This window comes from Mobula birostris, chromosome 10 (assembly GCF_030028105.1).
Source record: "Mobula birostris isolate sMobBir1 chromosome 10, sMobBir1.hap1, whole genome shotgun sequence".
Taxonomy (NCBI): Eukaryota; Metazoa; Chordata; class Chondrichthyes; order Myliobatiformes; family Myliobatidae; genus Mobula; species Mobula birostris.
Window position 1 is genome coordinate 148,412,834 of NC_092379.1, and position 26,993 is coordinate 148,439,826.

At 43.9% G+C, this 26,993-nt stretch overlaps 1 protein-coding gene across 4 annotated transcripts in view; it reads left to right on the top strand.

Annotated features, from left to right (window-relative positions):
• Nucleotides 1-26,993, top strand: part of gpc4 (glypican 4) — a 183,150-nt gene that overhangs the window by 49,491 nt on the left and 106,666 nt on the right. For all 4 annotated transcript variants that reach the window (XM_072271108.1, XM_072271109.1, XM_072271110.1 and 1 more), the window contains one exon: nucleotides 9,382-9,773. In XM_072271108.1, the coding sequence (XP_072127209.1) occupies nucleotides 9,382-9,773 (392 nt within the window). The remainder of the gene's footprint in view (nucleotides 1-9,381; nucleotides 9,774-26,993) is intronic.

Genomic DNA, 26,993 nt, shown 5'->3' on the forward strand with positions numbered 1-26,993 from the left:
CAAAGTGCTCCCCTACACAGACTTCTGTCACTTGTCCTAACTCGTTTCCTAACAGGAGATCCAATATTGCATCCCCTCTAGTTGGTCCCTCTATATATTGATTTAGAAAACTTTCCTGAACACATTTTACAAACTCTAAACCATCTAGACCCCTAACAGTATGGGAGACGCAATCAATATATGGAAAATTAAAATCCCCTACCACCACAACTTTATGTTTCCTGCAGTTGCCTGCTATCTCTCTGCAGATTTGCACTTCCAATTCTCTTTGACTATTGGGTGGTCTGTAATACAATCCCACTAATGTGGCCATACCTTTCCTGTTTCTCAGCTCCACCCACAAGGACTCAGCAGACAAGCCCTCTAATCTGTCCTGCCTGAGCACTGCTGTAATATTTTCCCTAACAAGCAATGCCACTCCCCCACCTTTCATTCCTCTGCCTCGATCACATCTGAAACATCGGAACCCTGGAATATTAAGCTGCCAGTCCTGCCCCTCCTGTAGCCAAGTTTCACTAATTGCTACAATGTCATAATTCCACGTGTCAATCCACGCCCTCAACTCATCCGCCTTCCCCGCAATACTCCTAGCATTGAAATATGTACACCTCAGAAGATTTTTACCACCACTCACAACCTTTCTATTAGCGGATTTGCTTGAACTTTTAATATCATTTATTTTCACCCCAGCCACACTGTCAGCTCTGGTACTTTCAAAGTGGAAGTTGATAGATTCCTGATTGGTCAGGGCATCAAGGGGTATGGTGAGAGGGCAGGTGTATGGGGTTGAATGGGATCTGGGATCAGCCATGATGAAATGGCAGTGTGGACTTGATGGGCTGAATGGCCTGTGTCTTATGGTTCAAGAATAGCTTTTTATTGAGGTGATCAGAGAATGGGTGAGGGAAATGCAGCAACATTGTTTCAAGTGGCACTCAGCAAGGGATATTATGGAAAGTTGCCCAAGTAGCAGAGTTAGAGTAAAAGGTTGTTTTTGCACTGTGAAAATATTCCTAATGGAGTTCCTCAGGAGATGGCAAGACTTCTTGCAAAAGTCCTAGAGTTGTATAAAGAGATGCACACAATATTCCAAGTGTAGCCTATCAATGTACAACTGTTTGATGTGGATTTGGGAGTTGAAGCCAGAGAATTTCCAAATGCCTTTTAAATGTTGCAATTGTACCTGCCTGAACCACTTCCTCTAGCAGATCATTCCAGTTACTCAGTACCCTCTGTGTAAAGAAGTTATCTCTCGGGGCTCTTTTAAATCTTTCCCCTCTGACCTTCTATCTGCACCCTCTAGTTTTGGACTTCACAACCTTGGGGAAAAGACTATGACTTTCCACCTTATCCATACCTCTCACAATTTTACAAACTGACCACCCCTCATTCCGCTGTGCTCCTAAGAATAAGGATCCAGAATGGCCAACGTCTCCTTACAATTTAGGCAGTCTAGTCCAGGCAACATCCTTGTAAATCTCCTCTGCATCCTCTTCAGCATGGCAGTGTCCTTTGTATAGTAGAGTGACCAAACTGTTGGTGCGGTCTCTTCAACAACTTGCATAACTGCAACATGATGTCCCTAATCGAAACTCGACTGATGAAGACCAGCATGTTAAACACAACCTTCACCACCTTGTCTACATATATGGTCTCTTTCAGTGAACTGTGCATTTGTACACCCAGATCCCTCTGTTCTACCACACCTGTTGGTGGTCTTTCATTCACTGTATATCCTGTATTTCCTGGTTTGACTGTCAAAAATACATCACCTCACACTTACCTAAGTTGTAATCCATTTTCCATTTCTCAGGCCATCATCTTGTAGTCTGCTTCACTATCAACAAAACCCCCCCATAGTTTAATATCATCAGCAAACTTGTTAATTGTGCTATTCTATGTTCTGTATGTTCTATGTACATTCATATCCGAATTATTGACACAAATTAAAGATGTCCCAACACCGATCCCTTGGACACCCCACTAGACACAGGCCTTGAGCTGGAGAATCAACTTTCACCCATCACCTGCAGCTCCCTTAATTGTATTTCTGGGAGAGATCTGTGTAGTTTTTGTATACACAGTTTATTGAAAGTGGCACGGTAGGTTGAGAGTGTGGTTTAAAAAATAGCTGGTTCTAAGGCCATAAGACTGTTAGATAAAGGAACAGAATTAGGCCATTTGGCCCATCGCACCTGCTCTGCCATTTCATCATGGATGATCCAATTTTCCTCTCAGCCCAATCTCTTGTCTTTTCCTGTATCCCTTCATGCCCTGACCAGTCAAGAATCTATCAACCTCTTCCTTAAATATACATAAAGACTTGGCCTCCAGAGCTGCATGTGGCAAAGAATTCCATAGATTCACCACTCTCTGGCTAAAGAAATTCTCCTCATCTCCATTCTAAGAGAATGCCCCTCTATTCTGAGGCTGTGTCCTCTGGTCTTAGACTCTCCCACTGTAGGAAACATCCTCTCCACATCCACTCTATCAAGGCCTTTCACCATTAATAAATAGAAATTCTGCAGTTGCTGGAAATCCGAACAACACACATAAAATGCTGGAGGAACTAAGCAGGTCAGGGCATCTACGGAAACAAGCACAGCTGATGTTTCGGGCCGAAACCCTTCAGCAGCACCAGTCACCATTCGGTGGGTTTCAATGAGGTCACCCCTCATTCTTCTGAATTCCAGTGAATATAGGCCCAGAACCACTGAACTTTCTTCATATGGCAAGCCATTCAAACCTGGAATAATTTTTGTGAACCTCCTTTGAACCCTTTCCAGTTTCAGCACATCCTTTATAAGATAAGGGGCCAAAACCTGCTCTCAATACTCTGAGGCTTCACCAGTGCTTTATGAAGTTTCAACATTACATCCTTGTTTTAATATTCTAGTCCTCTTGACAATAAATGCTAACATGGCGCTTGCCTTCCTACTGTTGGTTTTTAAAAGCCTCCCAATCTTCTAACTTCCCACTAATTTTGCTCTATTATCTGTCCTGTCTTTGGCTTTGACTTCTCTTGTTAGCCATGGTTGTGTCATCTTTCCTTTAGATTGCTTCTTCCTTTTTAGGATGGATATATCCTGTGCCTTCCGAATTGCTTCCAGAAATTCCAGCCTTTGCCGTTGTGCTGTCATTCCTGTCAGGTTTCTTTTCCAATCAAATCTGGCTAACTCCTCTCTTATGTCTCTGTAATTCACTTTACTCCACTGTAATACTGAAAAACATCTGACATTAGCTATTGTTTCTCAAATTTCAGGGTGAATTCAATCATATCCTGATCACTGGCCCCTAAGCTTTACATTAAGCTCTCTAATCAATTCTGGTTCATTGCACAACACCCAATCCAGAATAGCTGATCCTGTGGCGGGCTCAATCACAAGCTGCTCTAAAAGGCCATTTCATAGACAGTCTAGAAATTCCCTCTTCTGGAATCCTGCATCAGCCTGATTTTCCCAATCTACTTACATTTTGAAGTCCCCCATGAGACTATTGTAACATTGCCCTTTTGGCATGCATTTTCTATCTTCTGTTGTAATTTGTAGGCCACATCCTTTCTACTGTTTGGGGGTCTGTATACAACTCCCATCAGGGTCTTTTTACCCTTGCAGTTCCTTAGCTCAATCCACAATGATTCAACACTTTCCAACCCTATGTCAACTCTTTCTAATGATTTGATTTCATTTTTACCAACAGAGCAACGCTGCCATCCTGCTTATACTTTTGATGCAATGTGATTCCTGGACATTAAGTTCCCAGCTATAATCTTTCAGCCATGATTCACTGATGCCTATAACATTATAACTTCCAATCTGCAACTGTGCTGCTGGTTCATCTACCTTATTCCGTATACTGCGTGCATTCAGATACAAAAACTTCAGGTCCCATATTCACCCTTTTTGATTTTGTCTGCCTTTTATATTTAAATTCATCCTGTTGACTGCAATTTTGCCCTATGAACAGCCTCTCCTCACTACACCGCTTCTGTTTGTAAACCAGCGATTTTCGATTTCAGCCCTTCCTATGATATTTCTTGCATTTAAATATACTCAGCTCAGGGCAGTAGTCGCACCATGCTCAACCTTTTGATCCTTTTGCCTGAAGTCTCAGCAACATCTGCCTTCACAACCTTTCCACTAACTGTTCTGGCACTTTGGTTCCCATCCCCTTGCAACTCAAATTTAAACCCCACCATGCAGCACTAACAATCTTTCCCATTAGGATAATAGTCCCCCTCCACTTCAGGTACAAACTGTCCCTTCTGTGCAGGTCCCACCTTCGCTGGAAGAGAGCCCAATGATCCAAAAATCTTATGCCCTCTTTCCTACACCAACTCCTTAGGCGTGTATTAAACTGTATAATCTTCCCTGTTCTGGACTCACTAGAACATGACATGGCTAACAATCCTGAGATCACAATCCTGGCGATCCTGTCCTTTAACTTAGCACCTAACTCCCTGAACCCCCATGCAGAATCTCATCACTCGTCCTAACCCCGTCATTGGTACCTACATGGACTGCAACTTCTAGCTGGTCACCCTGCTTAAGAATGCTGAAGACTTGACCTGAGATACCCTGGACCCTGGCACCCGGGAGGCAACATACCATCTAGGAATCTCGTTCTTGCCCACATAACCTCCTGTCTGTTCCCCTAACCAAAGAATCCCCTATCACCACTGCATGCCTCTTCTCTTCCCCTCCCCTTCTGAGTTACTGAGGCAGACTGTGCCAGAGATCCAACCACTATGACTTTCCTCTCTTAGGTCATCTCCCCTCTGCTCCCCACAACAGTATCCAAAGTGATATATCTGTTGCTGAGGGGGATTGTCACAGGATACCCTGTCTGGCTCCTTAACCCTTTCCCCTTTCTGACTGTCACTCAAGTTTCCTGTGTCCTACACCTTGGGTGTAACTACCTGTCTATACAAGATCATAAGAGTAGGAGCAGAATTAGGCCATTTGGCCCACATAGTCTGCTCTGCCACGCTATCATGGCTGATCCTTTTTCCCCATCCTCAGCCCCACTCCCCAACCTTCTTTGATGCCATGTCCATTGAAGAACCTATCAAGTTCTGCCTTAAATACATCGAATGACCTTGCCTCCACAGCTGCATCTGAGAACAAATTTCACAAATTCACTACCCTCTGGCTAAAGAAATTTCTCTGTTTTAAATGGACATCCCTCTATCCTGAGGCTTTGGCCTCTTGTCCTAGACTCCCCCACTATACGAAACATCCTTTCCACATCTACTCTGTTTAGGCCTTTCAACATTCGAAAGGTTTCAATGAGATCCCCCCACATCGTCAAATTCCAGCAAGGACAGACCCAGAGCTATCAAATGTTCCTCATATGATAACCCTTTCACTTACAGGAACATCCTTGTGAGCCTCCACTGAACCCGCTCTAATGCCAGCACATATGTTCTTAGATGAGGAGCCCAAAACTATTCACAATGCTGATGGTGAGGCCTTACCAGTGCCTTATAAAGCCTCAGCATCACATCCCTGCTCTTGTATCCTAGACCTTTGTAAATGAATGCTAACATTGATTTTGCCTTCCTCACCACTAACTCAACCTGCAAATTAACCTTTAGGGTGTTCTGCACAGGACTGCCAAATCCCTGTGCATCTCAGATTTTGGAATTTACTCCCCATTTAGAAAATAGTCTGCGTATTTATTTCTACCACCAAAGTGCATGACCATGCATTTTATAACATTGCATTCAATTTGCCACTTTCTTGCCCATTCTGCTAATCTGTCTGTCCTTCTGCAGTCTACCTGTTTCCTCAATACTGCCTGCCCTTCCACCAATCTTTGTATCATCTGCAAACTTGGCAATAAAGCTATCTATTCCGTCATTTATATCCAGCATAAAAAGAAGCGGTTCCAACACCAACCTCAGCAGAACCCCTGCCAACCAGAAAAGGATCCTTTTATTCCTGCTCACTGCCTCCTACCAATTAGCCAACGATCTGAGTTCTGACGAAGGGTTCCGACCCGAAACGTTGACTGATCATTTCCACGGATGCTGCCTGACCTGCTGAGTTCCTCCAGCTTGTTGTGAGTGTAGCCAATGATCTAACCATGTCACGAGGAATTCTGCAGATGCTGGAAATTCAAGCAACTCACATCAAAGTTGCTGGTGAACGCAGCAGGCCAGGAAGCATCTCTAGGAAGAGGTACAGTCGACGTTTCGGGCCGAGACCCTTTGTCAGGACGAACTGAAAGAAGAGCTAGTAAGAGATTTGAAAGTGGGAGCGGGAGGAGGAGATTCAAAATGATAGGAGAAGACAGGAGGGGGAGGGATGGAGCCAAGAGCTGGACAGATGATTGGCAAAAGGGATATGAGAGGCTCATGGGACAGGAGGCCCAGGGAGAAGGAAAAGGGGGAGGGGGGGAAAAGCCCAGAGGATGGGTAAGGGATATAGTCAGAGGGACAGAGGGAGAAAAAGGAGAGAGAGAAAAAGAATGTGTGTATATAAATAAATAACAGATGGGGTACGAGGGGGAGGTGGGCATTAGCGGAAGTTAGAGAAGTCAATGTTCATGCCATCAGGTTGGAGGCTACCCAGACGGAATATAAGGTGTTGTTCCTCCAACCTGAGTGTGGCTTCATCTTTACAGTAGAGGAGGCCGTGGATAGACATATCAGAATGGGAATGGGACATGGAATTAAAATGTGTGGCCACTGGGAGATCCTGCTTTCTCTGGCATACAGAGCATAGGTGTTCAGCAAGACGATCTCCCAGTCTGCGTCGGGTCTCACCAATATATAGAAGGCCACATCGGGAGCACCGGACGTGGTATATCACCCCAGCCGACTCACAGGTGAAGTGTCGCAGGTGAAGCCATGCCAGTAACTTTCCTGTAATACCACGGGCTCTTATCTTGTTAAGCAGCCTCATGTGTGACACCTTGTCAAAGGCCTTCTGAAAGTTCAAATATATAACATCCATTGCACCCCCTTTATCTATCCTACATGTAATTCCTCAAAGAATCCCAACAGGTTCATCAGGCAAGATTTTTCCTTGAGGAAACTATGCTGACTTTGTACTATCTTGTCCTGTGTCACCAAGTACTCCATAACCTCATCCTTAACAATTGACTCCAACACCTTCTGAACCACCGAGGTCAGGCTAACTGGTCTATAATTTCCTTTCTGCTGCCTTCCTCCTTTCTTAAAGAGTGGAGTAACATTTGCAGTTTTCTAGTACTCTGGCACCATTCCAGAGTCCAATGATTTTTGAAATCTCTACCACTACCTCTTTCAGAACCCTAGGGTGCAGTTTATCTGGCCTGGGTGATTTATGTACCTTTAGGTCTTTCAGCTTTTTGAGCACCTTCTACCTTGTAGTAGTAACTGCGCCCACTTCTCTTCCTTCACACCCTTCAACATCTGGCACACTGCTAGTGTCTTCCACAGTGAAGGCTGATGCCAAGTACTCATTTAGTTCTTCTGCTATCTCCTTGTCCCCTGATATTATTTCTTCAGTCTCATTTTCATGCAGTCCTATATCCACTCTCATCTCTCTCTGTCCTGTTTATCACCCCTTCAGCCTCCTGAATGATCCAGAATTCATCTAGTTCCAACTGCAGTTCTTTAATGTGGTTTGTTTGAGGCTGCACCCAGCAGTTGTAGTTGGCAGGGACACTGGCTTCCCACATCCTGCAAGCGGAGCATTTCACTATCCTGTGTTTCATCCCTTCTGTCCTTGCTGGGCAGATATAAAGAAGGGAATGATAAAAAAAGAGCGTTTCTTCCCTTTGCTTCCTCTGAATGAAGCCCTTAAGAGCTAAGCCTTAAGATCACCACTCTGTCTCTGTCCATTCAGACGACAGTTGCTACGCTTGCCCCTGCCTTCCTTTAATTTGCTGTTACTAATCAATCTGAAACGCTGATTGGTCACTGGTCAGAGCTCTATTATGCAGGTACAACCCCTTCCTGCCTTTAATCCTCGGCCACTGGACTGAATTGAAGTGTCCTGCTTTCCAAACTTCCGATGTCGGGATTGGCCTCTGGTCAAAGTTCTATTACGATGCCTTTTATCCTTGGTCAGAGTAGCTAATTGAAGTACCCTCCTCTCTAAACTTCCGAGGTCTGAATTGGTTGCTTTATCAATAAAAGGATAGAATTCAACAACAAGCAAATCATGATAAAATTTTTAAGACATCAATTTGGCACGATGGGCTATATCAAGGAGCAACAGATCGGTCGCTGGAAGAATTCACCTCATTGAACAGTACCTCTGGAGGGAAATGAACATTTAATCTGCACAGGTGCTGCCTGACACTCTTGAGTTCCTCCATCTTCTTGTTCGTTACTCCAGACTCTAGCACCTAGAGTCCTTTTTCTGTGTGAAGGTAGTTTGTGGTGATTGGGATAGGTTTGTGCCCCTGAAAACCAGGAAAGGACAGACTGATTAAGGAACTATGCCTGTGCATTTAGTCAAAAGGAACAAGGAAGCATATTTAAGGGTTAAGAAGCAAAAATCATGCAGGGCTCTTGAGAACTCTTAAGGCAGCGGGACTGAAGAGCTAAAGTCGGATTAAGTGGGTGGGGGAATCACTATGTGTTCCACGTGCATATGAAGAACAAGAGGATGACTAGCTGAGGGCAGGACTGATCAGGAATAAAGGGGGAAATGTGCCGAGAAGAAGAGGAGGTAAGGGAGTCTGTAATAGTGTAACTTCCCAATATACATCACTATACACTTGTCTAAGTTAAATTTCATCTGCTATTCTTCTCTCACTTTCCTAGTTGAGTCACATGCTGATGTTGGTTTGAGCAACCTGTTCACTTCTTTGGCATCCATTAGTCTTGGGAGACCATGGATCTGTGCCTGGAAAGTCTTCAATCTCCAGGGTGTAGGCCTGGGCAACGTTGTATGGAAGACCAGCAGTTGCCCATGCTGCAAGTCTCCCCTCTCCACGACACCAATGTTGTCCAAGGGAAGGGCATTAGGACCCATACTGCTTGGCACCAGTGTCGTCGCAGAGCAATGTGTGATTAAGTGCCTTGCTCAAGGACACAACACGTTCCCTCGGCTGGGGCTCGAACTTACAACCTTCAGGTAGCTAGTCCAATGCCTTAACCACTTGGCCACGTGCCCACACCTGTTCACTATCACACCATTTTTGATGTCATCAATAAATTTACTGATCACTCCAATCTGATGAGAAATTGGCTAATACTATAGCCAGTGAGAACAAATGCAGGGAGCATGTGTGTGATTGCTCGCAAATTCTGACAGGTCCTAAAGACCTACTTAACAATTTAATCTGCCAGGTATGTCTCACTATCATCTTAATGTTAATGCTTGAGATCTGTTCACTTTGATCAGTTATTACCTAATAATGGATGCTAATTTATTTCCACAGAATTTTTCAAGGAGTTATTGGATAATGCTGAGAAATCCTTGAATGAAATGTTTGTACATACTTATGGCCAGGTTTATAAGAAAAACTCTGACGTGTTCCAGGACCTGTTTAAGGAGCTGAAGAAGTACTATCTGGCTGGAAATCTAAACCTGGAAGACATGTTGAATGACTTTTGGGCTCGTCTCCTAGAGCGGATGTTTCGGTTGATGAATCCTCAGTACCATTTCACAGAAGAGTACTTGGATTGTATTAGTAAATATACAGAACAGCTGAAGCCATTTGGAGATGTGCCCCGCAAGCTGAAGCTTCAAGTGACCAGGGCATTTATTGCTGCTCGAACATTTGCACAAGGCCTTCGAGTTGCAAGAGATGTAGTGAGCAAAGTATCCATAGTAAGTAAATTGTTCCTTTTATCATTACAGAAGTTGCTACTTTAGTACTTATGAAATAAAATCACATCCAGCCTTTGATATTTATCATTTTATGAGTGAATTGTGCTCTGGCTCTTCCCAGGGACACGCGAATTTTCCACAAAACTCTCTGCAAGTTTTCAACTTTTCAGACCATTATAATTTGACAGTTCAGTAATTCATGCTGTCCTTTTTGCATTGCTTCCCGTTGTAGTATGAGATTTATGGCAGTAATACCAACCAGCCACATTGGTGAAATATTGTAGGGTTGTGGCTAAAATAGCAGTTTTTATTTGCAGATTAAACATTTGGGGATTTTTTTGAGAAATGAGACATGACACAAATAGTCTGTTCTTCCATCATGTCTGCCCCCTTGTATTCTATCCAAACTTAACTGGTCATCCTTAGCTTTGAATATTGTACATTGATAAATCTCAACCATACCACAGTGAAACATACCATGAGCTATTATTTTTATTTGTGTAGCTGAATATTTTTGTGCACATCTCTATTTTCGAATGAATGCACATCCAGTCATAGACTATGCTGCCTTACCACCTTACCTATTTGGTAAAGGCAGCATCTCTAGGAAGAGGTACAGTCGACGTTTCAGGCCGAGACCCTTCGTCAGGACTAACTGAAGGAAGAGTTGGTAAGAGACTCATCCTTCAGTTAGTCCTGATGAAGGGTCTCGGCCTGAAACGTCAACTGTACCTCTTCCTAGAGATGCTGCCCGGCCTGCTGCGTTCACCAGCAACTTTGATGTGTGTTGCTTGAATTTCCAGCATCTGCAGAATTCCTGTCGTTTACCTTACCTATATGTCCTTCTCAAAAGAATACATCAGCAAAGAGATAATCATGGTACGTAATAGTGTAGGTACAAGGTACTGCAGTTGGTAGAGTTTGGAACAAAAAAGTAGAGTACTCAAGGAACTCAGTTGGTGAAGGTAATTATGAAGGTAATTATGAAGGTACAAGAAACTGCAAATGGTAGAACCTGGAGCAAAATGAGGCAGAGTACTCGAGGAACACACATCAAAGTTGCTGGTGAACGCAGCAGGCCAGGCAGCATCTCTAGGAAGAGGTGCAGTCGACGTTTCAGGCCGAGACCCTTCGTCAGGACTAACTGAAGGAAGAATGAGTAAGGGATTTGAAAGTTGGAAGGAGAGGGGGAGATCCAAAATGATAGGAGGAGACAGGAGGGGGAGGGATGGAGCCAAGAGCTGGACAGGTGATTGGCAAAAGGGGATACGAGAGGATCATGGGACAGGAGGTCCGGGAAGAAAGACGGGGGGGGGGGACCCAGAGGACGGGCAAGAGGTATATTCAGAGGGTCAGAGGGACAGAGGGAGAAAAAGAGGCGTGAGAGAAAGAATGTGTGCATAAAAATAAGTAACAGATGGGGTACGAGGGGGAGGTGGGGCCTAGCGGAAGTTAGAGAAGTCGATGTTCATGCCATCAGGTTGGAGGCTACCCAGACGGAATATAAGGTGTTGTTCCTCCAACCTGAGTGTGGCTTCATCTTTACAGTAGAAGAGGCCGTGGATAGACATGTCAGAATGGGAATGGGATGTGGAATTAAAATGTGTGGCCACTGGGAGATCCTGCTTTCTCTGGTGGACAGAGCGTAGATGTTCAGCAAAGCGGTCTCCCAGTCTGCGTCGGGTCTCGCCAATATATAAAAGGCCACATCGGGAGCACCGGATGCAGTATATCACCCCAGTCGACTCACAGGTGAAGTGTCGCCTCACCTGGAAGGACTGTTTGGGGCCCTGAATAGTGGTAAGGGAGGAAGTGTAAGGGCATGTGTAGCATTTGTTGCGCTTACACGGATAAGTGCCAGGAGGGAGATCAGTGGGGAGGGATGGGGGGGACGAATGGACAAGGGAGTTGTGTAGGGAGCGATCCCTGCGGAATGCAGAGGGGGGGGGGAGGGAAAGATGTGCTTAGTGGTGGGATCCCGTTGGAGGTGGCGGAAGTTACAGAGAATAATATGTTGGACCCAGAGGCTGGTGGGTGGTAGGTGAGGACCAGGGGAACCCTATTCCTAGTGGGGTGGCGGGAGGATGGAGTGAGAGCAGATGTACGTGAAATGGGGGAGATGCGTTTAAGAGCAGAGTTGATAGTGGAGGAAGGGAAGCCACTTTCTTTAAAAAATGAAGACATCTCCCTCGTCCTAGAATGAAAAGCCTCATCCTGAGAGCAGATGCGGCGGAGACGGAGGAATTGGGAGAAGGGGATGGCGTTTTTGCAAGAGACAGGGTGAGAAGAGGAATAGTCCAGATAGCTGTGAGAGTCAGTAGGCTTATAGTAGACACCAGTGGATAAGCTGTCTCCAGAGACAGAGACAGAAAGATCTAGAAAGGGGAGGGAGGTGTCGGAAATGGACCAGATAAACTTGAGGGCAGGGTGAAAGTTGGAGGCAAAGTTAATAAGGTCAACGAGTTCTGCATGCGTGCAGGAAGCAGCGCCAATGCAGTCGTCGATGTAGCGAAGGAAAAGTGGGGGACAGATACCAGAATAGGCACGGAACATAGATTGTTCCACAAACCCAACAAAAAGGCAGGCATAGCTAGGACCCATATGGGTGCCCATAGCTACACCTTTAGTTTGCAGGAACTGGAAGCATAAATTGGAAACATATATTCTCAGGGAAAGGTACGGGAGAAATGTGGCAAATGTTCAGGGGGTATTTGCGTGGAATTCTGCATAGGTATGTTCCAATGAGACAGGGAAAGAATGGTAGGGTACAGGAACCATGGTGTACAAAGGCTGGTGTAAATCTAGTCAAGAAGAAAAGAAGAGCTTACGAAAGGTTCAAAAAACTAGGTAATGGTAGAGATCTGGAAGATTATAAGGCTAGCAGGAAGGAGTTTAAGAATGAAATTAGGAGAGCCAGAAGGGGCTTTGAGAAGGCCTTGGCAGACAGGATTAAAGGAAACCCCAAGGCATTCTACAGGTATGTGGATCAAGAGGATAAAGATGTGAGAGAATAGGACCAATCAAGTGTGACAGTGGAAAAGTGTGTATGGAACCGGTGGAGATAGCAGAGGTACTTAATGAGCACCTCGCTTCAGTATTCACTACAGAAAACAATCTTGGCAGTTGCAGAGATGACTTACAGCGGACTGAAAAGCTTGAGCATGTAGATATTAAGAAAGAGGATGTGCTGGAGTTTTTGGAAAGCATCAAGTTGGATAAGTCACCGGGACCAGACGAGATGTACCCCAGGCTACAGTGGGGGGCAAGGGAGGAGATTGCTGAGCCTCTGGCAATGATCTTTGCATCATCAATGGGGACGGGAGAGGTTCCGGAGTATTGGAGGGTTGCTGATGTTGTTCCTTTATTCAAGAAAGGGGTTAGAGATAGCTCAGGAAATTATAGACCAGTGAGTCTTACTTCAGTGGTTGGTAAGTTAGAAACCATAGAAACTCCAGCACAGAAACAGGCCTTTTGGCCTTTCTTGGCTGTGCCGAACCATTTTCTGCCTAGTCCCACTGACCTGTACACGGACCATATCCCTCCATGCACCTCCCATCCATGTATCTGTCCAATTTATTCTTAAATGTTAAAAAAGAACCCGCATTTACCACCTCGTCTGGCAGCTCATTCCATACTTTGATTAATAAAGGCCAATGTACCAAAAGCTCTCTTTACGACCCTATCTACCTGTGACGCCACTTTTAGGGAATTTTGTATCTGTATTCCCAGCTCCCTCTGTTCCACTGCACTCCTCAGTGCCTTACCATTAACCCTGTATGTTCTACGTTGGTCTGTCCTTCCAACGTGCAATACCTCACACTTGTCAGTATTAAACTCCATCTGCCATTTTTTAGCCCATTTTTCCAGCTGGTCCAAGTCCCTCTGCACGCTCTGAAAACCTTCCTCACTGTCTACTACACCTCCAATCTTTGTACCATCAGCAAACTTGCTGATCCAATTTACCACATTATCATCCAGATCATTGATATAGATGACAAATAACAATGGACCCAGCACTGATCCCTGTGGCACACCACTTGTCACAGGCCTCCACTCAGAGAAGCAATTCTCTACCACTGCTCTCTGGCTTCTTCCATCGAGCCAATGTCTAATCCAATTTACCACTTCCCCATATATACCTAGCGACTGAATTTTCCTAACTAACCTCCCATGCGGGACCTTGTCAAAGGCGTTACTGAAGTCCATGTAGACAATATCCACTGCCTTCCCTTCATCCACTTTCCTGGTAACCTCCTCGAAAAACTCCAATAGATTGGTCAAACATGACCTACCATGCACAAAGCCATGTTGACTCTCCCTAATAAGTCCCAGTCTATCCAAATGCTTGTAGATTCTGTCTCTTAGTACTCCCTCCAATAACTTACCTACTACCAACGTTAAACTTACTGGCCTATAATTTCTTGGATTACTTTTCGATCCTTTTTTAAACAACGGAACAACATGAGCCACTCGCCAATCCTCCAGCACCTCACCTGTAGACAGCGACATTTTAAATATTTCAGCCAGGGCCTCTGCAATTTCAACACTAGTCTCCTTCAAGGTCTGAGGGAACACCCTGTCAGGTCCCGGGAATTTATCCACTTTAATTTTCCTCAAGACAGCAAGGACCTCCTCCTTTTCGATCTGTACAGTTTCTATGATCTCACTGCTTGTTTCCCTTAATTCCATAGACTTCATGCCAGTTTCCTTAGTACACACAGACGCAAAAAACCTATTGAAGATCTCTCCCATTTCCTTTGGTTCCGCACATAGCCGACCACTCTGATCTTCAAGAGGACCAATTTTATCCCGTACAATCCTTTTGCTCTTAATATACCTGTAAAAGCTCTTTGGATTCTCCTTCACTTTGACTGCCAAGGCAACCTCATGTCTTCTTTTAGCCCTCCTGATTTCTTTCTTAAGTATTTTCTTGCACTTCTTATACTCCTCAAGCACCTTATTTACTCCCTGCTTCCTATACACGTCATGCAACTCCCTCTTCTTCTTTATCAGAGTTGCAATATCCCTTGAGAACCAAGGTTCCTTATTCCTATTCACCTTGCCTTTAATCCTGACAGGAACATACAAATTCTGCACTCTCAAAATTTCTGCTTTGAAGGCTTTCCACCTACCTGATCACATCCATGCCAGAGAACAACCTGTCCCAATCCACGCTTTTTAGATCCTTTCTCATTTCTTCAAATTTGGCCTTCTTCCAGTTAAGAACCTCAACCCTAGGACCAGATCTATCCTTGTTCATGATCAAGTTGAAACTAATGGTGTTATGATCACTGGAACCAAAGTGCTCCCCTACACAGACTTCTGTCACTTGTCCTAACTCGTTTCCTAACAGGAGATCCAATATTGCATCCCCTCTAGTTGGTCCCTCTATATATTGATTTAGAAAACTTTCCTGAACACATTTTACAAACTCTAAACCATCTAGACCCCTAACAGTATGGGAGACGCAATCAATATATGGAAAATTAAAATCCCCTACCACCACAACTTTATGTTTCCTGCAGTTGCCTGCTATCTCTCTGCAGATTTGCACTTCCAATTCTCTTTGACTATTGGGTGGTCTGTAATACAATCCCACTAATGTGGCCATACCTTTCCTGTTTCTCAGCTCCACCCACAACGACTCAAGTTAATGGAGCAGATCCTGAGAGGCAGGATTTATGAACATGTGGAGAGGCATAATATGATTAGGAATAGTCAGCATGGCTTCGTCAAAGGCAGGTTGTGCCTTATGAGCCTGATTGAATTTTTTGAGTATGTGACTAAATACATTGATGAAGGAAGATATATGTAGTGTATATGGATTTCAGCAAAGCATTTGACACGGTACCCCATGTAAGCCTTATTGAGAAAGTAAGGAGGCATGGGATCTAAGGAGACATTGCTTTATGGATCCAGAACTGGCTTGCCCACAAGGCAAAGAGTGCTTGTAGACGGGTCATATTCTGCATGGAGGTCAGTGACCAGTGGTGTGCCTCAGGAATCTGTTCTGGGACCTCTACTCTTCGTGATTTTTATAAATGACCTGGATGAGGAAGTGGAGGGATAGGTTAGTAAATTTCCTGATGACACAAAGGTTGTGGGCGTTGTGGATAGTGTGGAGGGCTGTCAGAGGTTACAGCGGGACATTGCTAGGATGCAAACATTGGCTGAGAAGTGGCAGATGGAGTTCAACCCAGATGAGTGTGAGGTGGTTCATTTTGGTAGGTCAAATATGGTGCAGAATACAGTATTAATGGTAAGACTCTTGGCAGTGTGGAGGATCAGAGGGATCTTGGGGTCCAAGTCCATAAGACACTCAAAGCTGCTGCACAGGTTGACTGTGTGTTTAAGAGAGCATACAGTGCGTTGGCCTTTATCAATCGTGGGATTGAGTTTAAGAGCCAAGAGGCAATGTTGCAGCTATATAGGACCCTGGTCAGACCCCGCTTGAGGTACTGTGCTCAGTTCTGGTCGCCTCACTACAGAAGGATGTGGAAACCATAGAAAGAGTGCAGAGGAGATTTACAAGGATGTTGCCTAGATTGTGGAGCATGCCTTATGAGAATAGGTTGAGTGAACTTGGCCTTTTCTCCATGGAGTGACGGAGGATGAGAGGTGACCTGATTGAGGTGTATAAGATGATGAAAAGCATTGATCGTGTGGATAGTCAGAGGCTTTTCCCCAGGGCTGAAATGGCTAGCACGAGAGGACACAGGTTTAATGTGCTTGGGAGTAGGTACAGAGGAAATGTCAGGGGTAAGTTTTGTACGCAGAGTGTGGTGAGTGCCTGGAATGGGCTGCCAGCAATGGGGGTGGAGGCAGATACGATAGGGTCTTTTAGGAGACTCTTGGAAAGGGACATTGAGTTTAGAAAAATAGAGGGCTGTGGGTAACCCTAGGTGATTTCTAAGGTAAGGACATGTTCAGCACAACTTTGTATTGTGCTGTAGGTTTTCTATGTTTCTATGTTTTCTATGTGTTTGGTACAGCATTGTGGGCCGAAGGGCCTGTATTATGCTGTAGGTTTTCAGTGTTTCTATGACTATTAACTTTAGGAGGAAGAAAGTAGAGGTCCATGAGGCTGAGGCTGTGTACTTGGGGCATGTGCACCCCAGCTTACTAAAGTCTCACGGATATCTTCAACACTCATTCACTCATTCAGGCTGTTGTCCTCGCTTTAAAATGTCTTTGGTCATTCTCAGCGACTTCTGGCTGGTGGCCATTGAAACAAAGAAAATAACTAAATACTTTGTTATTCACACTTTTTCTGGCAAACAATCATTGCAAACAATAGCCTGTATCTTCCCTTTGGACTAGGAGACAATTCAATGCGGCAGAACCAAGGCAAGGCAATGGGCTTTTTGCCGAATGTGAGGAAGACCTGAGGTTCAATTGATTTAAGTGTCAGGCTGAATTGGAGAGGTTTGGTATAGGCCTAATCAAAACAGTGGGGTTCAGACTCCAGAGAGTATCAAAGTGACTGAACCTGATGTTTGGAAGATGATTTAAGCACCGTATTGAATCAGAATTGTCAGATACAGGCTGAATTGAGGTAGTGGTGTCCAGGCCCCAAGGTATATTGAAGTGACAGAAAGCAATGTTTGACAGACAATTTAAGCGCTGGGCCATATTGAAAAAGTCAGGGTGTTGGGGCCTGAGGCAAGGGACAGGTTACTGCTTAGTGACGTTAACTTGGCTTTGCGCTGAACTATGGGTCTCGGACTGTCTTTGTGGACTTCAGTTCAGAACGCTAAATGCTTGTGTTTATTTTTTGCGTGATTTGTTTACTCTGCATGTTTTGTGTTTGATGGTCTGTTTTAATGAGTTCTTTTGAGTTTGTTTGTTCTGTGGCTGCCTGTAGGGAGATGAATCTCAAGATTTTGTAATGTAGGCACACTTTGATAATGAATGTACTTTGAACTTTGCTTCAGATAAGACTCCATCACCCCCATGCCAAAGAACTCTACATCTTCAGAACGGAATAACTGCTGCCCAGTAGCACTAACATTAATCACACTAATCATCATGAACTGCTTTGAGTGGTTGGTAATGGCACATATTATAAAACTCCATTCCTACCACGCAGGACACTTACTGACAGAACCGCTCTATAACCAATGCCGTAGCACCTGCTGTGCACCTGGCCCTGACACACCTTGAATCCTTATGTCAGAATGCTGTTTCTGGGTTTCAGTTCAGCATTCAGCACTATTGCCCCACAGTGCTTGGTAAACAAACTGACTCCCCAGTATTTGATTGGGAGAAGTGTGCAGATGCAGTTGCTCGTCATTGCGCAAGGCCGTTGTGAAGGTTCCGGGATAAACGGGAGACACTGCCTATTGGAGCGGTAATTGAAGGAGCTATTGTCGCGATATTCGAAGGAGCTATTGTCAGAGAAGCGTGAGTCAGAGTGGTAGGGCTTTGGCTTACTGGGGCTTCGGCAAGGATGGGCCTAGGCAAGGCACGTTACTTTCATATCTCTTTTTTCCTGTCACATAAGAATATTGGGTATGACTGCAAGGTTAGTTTTCTGCTCTGGGTGTCATGTGAGATGTCTGGGAGACTTCCAGCCTCCCTGATGGCCACATCTGTGCCAAGTCCATCAAGCTGCAGCTTATTAGAGACCGAGTTAGAGAACTGGAGTTGCAGCTCGATGGCCTTCTGCTTGTTAGCAAAAGAGATGAGGTGGTTGATAGGAGCTACTGGCAAGTAGTCACACCAGGGCCTCGGGAGACACCGTCAGGAGAGGGAAGGGAGAGCGTCAGATAGTGGAGAGCACCCTTGTGGCCGTCCCCCTGACCAGTAAGTACTCCATTTTGAGTACTGTTGGGGGGATGACCTACCTGGGGGAAGCAGCAGTGAGCGTGCTTCTGGCACTGAGTCTAGCCTTGTGACTCAGAAGAGTAGGGAACAGAAGACGATGGCAGCAGTAATAGGGGATTCTTTTGCAAGGGGGACAGCTACGCAATTCTGTGGGCAAGATAAAGTAACAAAGATGGTAGTTTGCCTCCCAGACACGAGGGTTCATGATGTTTCTGAACGCATCCACAGTATCCTGAAATAGGGTGAGCAGGCAGAGGTCTTGGTGCATATTGGAGCCAATGACATGGGTAGAAATAGGAAGGAGGTCCTAAAAGCAGAGTACAGGGAGTGAAGAAGGAAGCTGAGAAGCAGGACCTCAAGGGTAGTAATCTTGGGATTACTGCCTGTGCCACACCACAGTGAGTATAGTAATAGAATGAGGTGGAGGATAAATGTGTGGCTGAAGGATTGGAGCAGGGGGCAGGGATTCAGATTTCTGGATCATTGGGACCTCTTCTGGGGCAGGAGAGACCTGTACAAAAAGGACGGGTTGCACTTGAATCCGAGGGGGACCAATATCCTGGTGGAGAGGTTTGCTAAGGCTACTGGGGAGAGTTTAAACTAGATTTGCAGAGGGTGGGAACCGGAGTGAAGAGGCAGAGGACGGGGAGGTTGGAGCACAAGTAGAGACAGCTTGTAGGGAGTTTGTGAGGAAGGATAGGCAGATGTTAGAGCAAAGATACACTCAGCCTGATGGTTTGAGATGTGTCTGTTTTAATACAAGGACTATCATAAACAAGGTGGATGATGGATCAATATGTGGAACTGTGACGTTGTGGCATTACAGAGACTTGGATGTCTCACGGGCAGGAATGGCTGCTGAATGTGCCGGGCTTTAGATGTTTCAAAAAGGACAAAGAGGGAGGAGAAAGAGGTGGGGGAGTGGCATTGCTAATTGGGGATAGTGTCACGTCTGCAGAAAAGGAGGAAGTCAGGCAGGGATGGTCTACTGAGTCTCCGTGGGTGGAAGTCAGAAACAGGAAAGGGGCAGTAAATCTACTCGGTGTTTTTTTATAGACCCCCCCCCCCCAGTAGTAACAGGGATATCGAGGAGCAGATAGCAAGGCAGACCCTGGAACAGTGCAATAATAATAGGGTTGTCGTGATGGGTGATTTTAACTTTCTAAATATTGACTGGCATCTCCCTAGAGCAAGGGGGTTAGATGGGGTGGAGTTTGTTAAGTGTGTTCAGGAAGGTTTTCTGATGCAATATGTAGATAAGCCAACTAGAGGAGAGGCTGTTCTTGATCTGGTATTGGGAAATGAACCTGGTCAGGTGTCAGATCTCCCAGTGGGAGAGCATTTTGGAGGTAGTGATCACAACTCTATCTCCTTCACCATAGCGCTGGTGGGGGATTGGAGCAGACAATATGGGAAAACATTTCATTGGAGTAGAGGAAAATATGATGCTACTGGGCAGGAACTTGGGAACATAAATTGGGAGCAGAGCTTTTCAGGGAAATGCACGGCAGAAATATGGCAAATATTCGAGGAACTTTTGCATGATGTTCTGCATAGGTATGTTCCATTGAGGTAGGGAAAGGATGGTAGAGTAAAAGAACTAAGGTGTACAAAGGCTGTGGAAAACCTAGTTAAGAATAAAAAAAAAGCTTACAAAAGGTTCAAGAAGCTAGGTACCGATGAGAGTTCCAGAAAATTACAAGGCTGCCAAGAAGGGGCTTAAGAATGGAATTAGGGGAGCCAGAAGGGGCCATGAGAAGCTCTTGTTGAGCAGGATTAAGGAAACCCCTGAGACATTCTACAAGTATGTGAAGAGCAAGAGGATGAGCCGTGAGAGAATAGGACCAATCAGGTGCAATAGTGGAAACGTGCGTGGAGTCAGAGGAGGTAGCGTAGGAACTTAATGAATACTTTGCCTCAGTATTCACCAGTGAAAAGGAGCTTGGCAATTGTGGGGATGACTTTCAGTGGACTGAAACGCTTGAGCATATGGATATTAGTAAAGAGGATGTGCTGGAGCTTTTAAAAAGCACTGTTAGGTAAGTTGCCGAGACTGGACAAAATATACCCGAAGCTGTAGTGGGAAGCAAGGGAGAAGATTGCTGAGCCTCTGGCAATGATCATTGCATCATCAATGGGGACAGGAGAATACCAGAGGATTGGAAGGTTGTAAATGTTGTTTCCTTGTTCAAGAAAGGGAGTAGAGATAACCCAGGAAATTATAGACCAGTGAATCTTAATTCAGTAGTGGCAAGTTGTTGGGGAAGATCCTGAGAAGCATTTGGAGAGACATAATCTGATTGGGGATAGTCAGAATGGCTTTGTCAAAGGCAGGTCGTGCCTTACGAGCCTGATTGAATTTTTTGAAGATCTGACTAAACACATTGATGAAGGTAGAGCAGCAGATGTAGTGTATATGGATTTCAGCAAGGCATTTGACAAGGTACCACATGCAAGGCTTATTGAGAAAGTAAGGATGCATGGGATCCAAGGGGACATTGCTTTGTGTATCCAGAACTGGCTTGACCACAGAAGGCAAAGAGTGGTTGCAGACAGGTCATATTCTGCATGGAGGTTGGTGACCAGTGGTGTGCCTCAGGGATCTGTCCTGGGACCCTTACTCTTAGTGATTTTTATAAGTGACCTGGTTGAGGAAGTTGAGGGATGGGTTTGCTGATGACACAAAGATTGTGGGTGTTGTGGATAGTGTGGAGGGCTGTCAGAGGTTACAGCGGGACATTGATAGGATGCAAAACTGGGCTAAGGAATAGGAGATGGAGTTCAACCCGGATAAGTGTGAGGTGGTTCATTTTGATAGGTCAAATATGATGCAGAATATGGTATTAATGGTAAGACTCTTGGCAGTGTGGAGGATCAGTGAGATCTTGTGGTCATTGTCCATAGGACACTCAAAGCTGCTGTGCAGGCATTCATCAACTGTGGAATTGAGTTCAAGAGCCATGAGGTAATGTTACAGCTATATAAGACCTTGGTCAGATCCCATTTGGAGTACTATGTTCAGTTCTGGTCACCTCATTACAGGAAGGATGTGGATACTATAGAGAGGGTGGAGAGGAGTCTTATAGGATGTTGCCTGGATTGGAGAGTGTGCCTTATGCGAATAGGTTGAGTGAACTTGGCCTTTTCTCCTTGGAGTGACGGAAGATGTGAGGTGTCCTGATAGAAGTGTATAAGATGATGAGAGGCTATTTCCCAGTGCTGGAAATGGCTAACATGAGGGGGCACAGTTTTAAGGTGGTTGGAAGTGGGTACAGAGGGGATGTCAGGGGTAAGTTTTTCACATAGAGAGTGGTGAGTGCATGGAATGGGCTGCCAGTGACGGTGGTGGAGGCAGATAAAACCAGGTCTTTTAAGAGACTTTTAGATAGGTACAGGAAGCTTAGTAAAATAGAGGGCTATGCGGTAGGGTAATTTTAGGCAGTTTCAAGAATAGGTTACATAGCCGACACAACACTGTGGGCTGATGGGCCAGTAATATGTGGTAGATTTTTATGTTCCATGTTCAGTCTAAATGCACCAATGTGCAACTGGGTGTTGGACTTCTTAATGAACAGATCTCAGATAGTCTGGATACACAAGTACTCTCCTCCCTGTCATCCTAAACATATGTGGCCCCAGGGCTGTGTGCTGAGCCCACTCTGCTCACACATGACTGCACGGCCAAACACCCAGGCAATCACATTGTCCAGTACACCGATGACACGACAGTGGCAGGGCTCATCATCAACAACAATCAGACAGCCTACAGAGAGGAGGTGGAAGAGTTTGAGGTGCCTGGGAAATAACCTCTTGCTTAATATCAACAAGACAAAGGAGATAGTTATTGACCAGGAAAACTCATGCCATTCACATCCCACCATAGCAATAGAAAGTGCAAGCAGTAGAAAGCATCACTGCTTGGTACGGAAACTGCAGTGTGATGGACAGGACTGCTTTGCAGCAGGTAGTTAACACAGCCCAGTGCATCACTGGCAACAGCCTCCCTGCCATCAAAGAGATATATAGAGAAAGGTCCTGGAAAAGTGCCAGTAACATCATGAAGGAACCCCCCCCCCCCACCCCGCCTGACCCTGCTCATGGACTGTTTGTCCCACTCCCTTCAGGGATGAGGCCATGCTAGGACCGCCAGACTCCAAAACAGTTACTTTCCCCAAGCAGCAAAACTGATCAACAGCTTCACTCATTTACTCCACCACTACCATTTTATTTCCTGTTTATCACTTTATCCACATACTATTAATCTATATACATACATATATAGATACATAAGATAGCTTATATATATATATAATAAAAGCTATCTTATGTATCTATATTTATTGTGTTTTTAAAAATTATTATTAAGTTCCTTTTTGTGTTTTTTTGTGCTGCATCGGATCTGGAGTAACAATTATTTCATTCTCTTTTACTTTCTATATACCCTTACACATTTTATTTGCATCGCTAAATATCTACGTTAGTACACATCTGTGTGTATATATGAATGAATGCATAATCTGGGAAAAACTAAGTAACCCGCCTTAGCAACTACCACCCAGTGGCTCTGACATCCAGCATGATGAAGTGCTTCAAGAAGCTGGTCATGACAACAGCCTTTCCCTTGATGTCCTCAAAACAAGAGAGCTGGTCATTGACTTCAGGAAGGGTGGTGTACATGCTGCTCTCTACATCAACAGTGCTGAGGTTGAGAGCTTAGGGGTGAACATCACCAATATTCTGTTTTGGTCCGGTCACGTAGAAATCATAGCCAGGAAAGCTCACAAAGATTTCCTCAGAAGTTAAAGAAATTGGTAAGTCAACATGTGCCTGTTGATTTTTTATGGATGCACCATAGAAAGCATTGTCTAGATGCACATCAGCTTGGTATGACAAATGCTTTGAGCATGACTGCAAGCAACTGCATATCAGCACATCATGGAAACCGTGGACTTCTCTCTCCTTCAGGAAAACAGCCAGCGTTATCAAAGACCCCACCCACCCCAGGGGGCCTCCCTTTGTGTCAGTGGGAGAATGGCAAAGGGGCTTGGACTGTTGTTATCGGCTCCAAAATGTGTAGTGGCAGTTGTGGGCTACCCCTAGCACACTTTGGGTGTGTTGGTTGTTAATACAACCAAAGCATACACTCTGTGTTTTGATAAATAAGCTTGAATCCTCTTCTTATTGCTGCTTGTGTTCTGCTGAACATTGTAGCCATGCTATCTATATTGGTGCCAGAATGTGTAGCAATATTTGCAAACTGCCTCCACATCCTTGGGTGTGTTGGTTGTTAGTGCAAAGGACGCATTCCAATGTATGTTTCGATATACTGTACATGTGTTAAATGAATCTGAGTCTGAACAGTCTCTCTTCTCATCTCTTCCACCGGGCAGGAGATACAAAGGCCCGCCCGAAAGCACGTACCACTAGTTCGAAGACAGCTTCTATCCTGCTGTTATCAGGCTACTAAATGCTTCTTGATACAATAAGATGGGCTCATGACTTTACAATCTACCTCGTTATGGTCTAGCGCATTGTTTACCTGCGCTACATTTTTTGTTAGTTTTTACACTTTATTCTACATTCTGTCATTGTTTTACCTTGTCCTACCTCAAAGTACTGTGTAATGATTTGATCTATGAACAGTCCGCAAGACAAGCTATTCATTGTATCTCAGTACATGTGACAATAAACCAATTCTAGTTCTTATCTATGCTGGAGTATTTTGCTTCAACGACCTATTTCTCATGCTCAAATCATGAAGGACATAAATGGAGTAGATATTCGGTCTTTTTCCCCAGAGTAGTGAAGTTTAAAACTAGATGATATTGATTTGTGCAAAGAAAAAAAATTAAAGTGGATCTGAGAGAGAAGTTTTCATATGAGTTGTGGGTATATGGAACTCGCTTCAGAGGAAGTGGTTGAGCGGGTATAATTATAACATTTATATGCAATAGACAATAGGTGCAGGAGTAGGCCTTTCGAGCCAGCACCGCTATTCACTGTGATCGTGGCTGATCATCCACAATCAGTTTCTAGTTCCTGCCTTATCCCCATAACCTTTGATTCCGAAATGGCATTTAGACAGGTTCATGGGTACGAGAAGGAAAGTGACTAGCTCAGGAAGGAATCTTGGTCAATACAGTCAGGGCGGTCAAAGGGCTGGTTTTGGTACTGTAGTAATCCGACTCTGAACTCTTGATTGTGAAACATTGGATTAGATAAGCAAAGGTGAAAGTGTTATTTGGGTTTAACAACACTAAGCCTAGATGAGTCATGTACTCAGATAAGTTTGAAAGCAATACAGTAGAAGATTAAATGGAGGGTGGGCAATAAAAATTTGTGTGGATAGAAAGTAAATTGGAGATGGGAGGCAGATGGATAACAGTGAACAGCACGGGCTATGAAGGATGTGTGAAGGAAGTAGATGTTGAGGGTCTAAATTAATAGAATTAGGAAATGCTGGAAATAGTTTGCAGTCAGACAGCATCCAGTTAACATTAACGTTGACACAATTTGTCTCAGGCCTGAAATATTAATTATGTTCTCCACAGATGCTGTCTAATTTTTCGAGTGTTTCCAGCATTTTCTTTTCTATTCTTCCAATTTCCGCCAGCTGCAGTTTTTATTTTGATCCCCAGTGAATGCTTTGCAGAGGTGGGAGGGGAAGCTGGTGTTGTTGGTAAGGAGGAAGTGTGTGAAATATTAGAATGATAAGCTTTAGTAAATGAACCTTAAGGGTTTAGTGCCCTTGAAAGTAGAATAATTGCCAGGCACAGATGAATTATATCCCTAGTTGTTAAAAGAAGCAAGAGAAGAAATTTCCCCGAGCATCATTTTTAAGTTGCTGTTAGCTGCAGTGTAAAATGAGTGCAGGTACTGTATAAACCTATGACTAGTAGTGTTCTACCCTGCTCAGTATGTAGTCCCTTGCTTGTTGTTGCTTATATTAATGAATGATGAGGATATTTGCAGATAATAACAAAACTGTGTAGTTGCCTGGAGGGAAAAACAAAGGTGTGTTAGAACGACTTGTAAAGGGTAATGAATTTCTAGAATTCTCCATTATCAAGGGCTGCGGTGACTAGATCTAGTATTGATTTATTATCGTCACAGGCATCAAGATACTCCAAAATGCTTGTCTTGCATACTGCTTATACAGTGCATTGAGCTAGAATAAGGTAAAACAATAATGCAGAATAAAGTTTTAAAACTACTTTTTAAATTGATTAACCCTTCATTGTTATATGCCCGCCACTCTCTCCTACAATTTAAAGTGGTCCATAGGGCCCATATGACCAAGGATAAGTTGTCTCGTTTTTATTTAGATATATCTCCGTATTGTGATAAATGTAATAATGGAGAAGCTTCACTCATTCATATGTTTTGGACATGTCCGAGTCTTGGAAAATATTGGAAAGAAGTATTTCAAACTTTCTCGATACTTTTCAAAGTAAACTTTAAGCCTAATCCTTTGACCGCTTTATTTGGTATTGTTGGAGGAAAGGGTATTATTTTGGAGTCATCTGACTTGCACATTTTGGATTTTATTTCTCTTATGGCCAGAAGGACGCTCTTGCTTAAATAGAAAGATGCGGCCCCTCCTATTCCCGCTCAATGGTTACGTGATGTAATGTCATGTTTAAATTTAGAGAAGATTCAATGTTCAATCTCTGAATCTAGCCAAGACTTTCAAACATTGTGGGGACCTTTTTTGAATTTTTTTCAAAAGATTTGATTTGCTGTTAAAGCACAGATGATGACTAATAATTTGTTTTCCCTTTTTTTTCCTTTACTAATCAGCTTCTATCTTGGTAGTGGGTTAGATTTATTTTATATAATAAAATTACTATATTTTAATATTATGAATTAATTAATCTGTATGACCATATGGTAAGGAGTCTTTATATGTGATTTAGCATAATGTATTGATATATTTTTTCTTGTACTCTTATTATATGTAAAATTAATAATAAAAATATTGGAAAGAAAAGCTACTGAAAGTGCAGTACGGGTAAACAATAGAGTGTAAGATCATAATGAGGTAGATTATGAGGTCAAGAGTCCATGTTATCATGCTATAGGACTGTTTAATAGTCTGCCTGCGAAAGGTCAATGCACAGGTGCATCTTAAAATTTACATAAAATGGTACAGGCCATTCAGCCAACCTTTTAACCTACTCCAAGTTCAATCTAACCCTTTCCTCCCATATAGCCCTCCATGTTTTCTTTTATTTCTTTTAAGAGTCCCTAATGTATCTACCTCTCTCACCACCCCTGGCAGGATGTTCCATACACCTACTACTCTGTGTTTAAAAAATACCTACCTCTGGTATTACCCCCCACCCCCAAAAAAAACTTTTCTTCCAATCACCTTATAATTATAGCCTTTCAAAA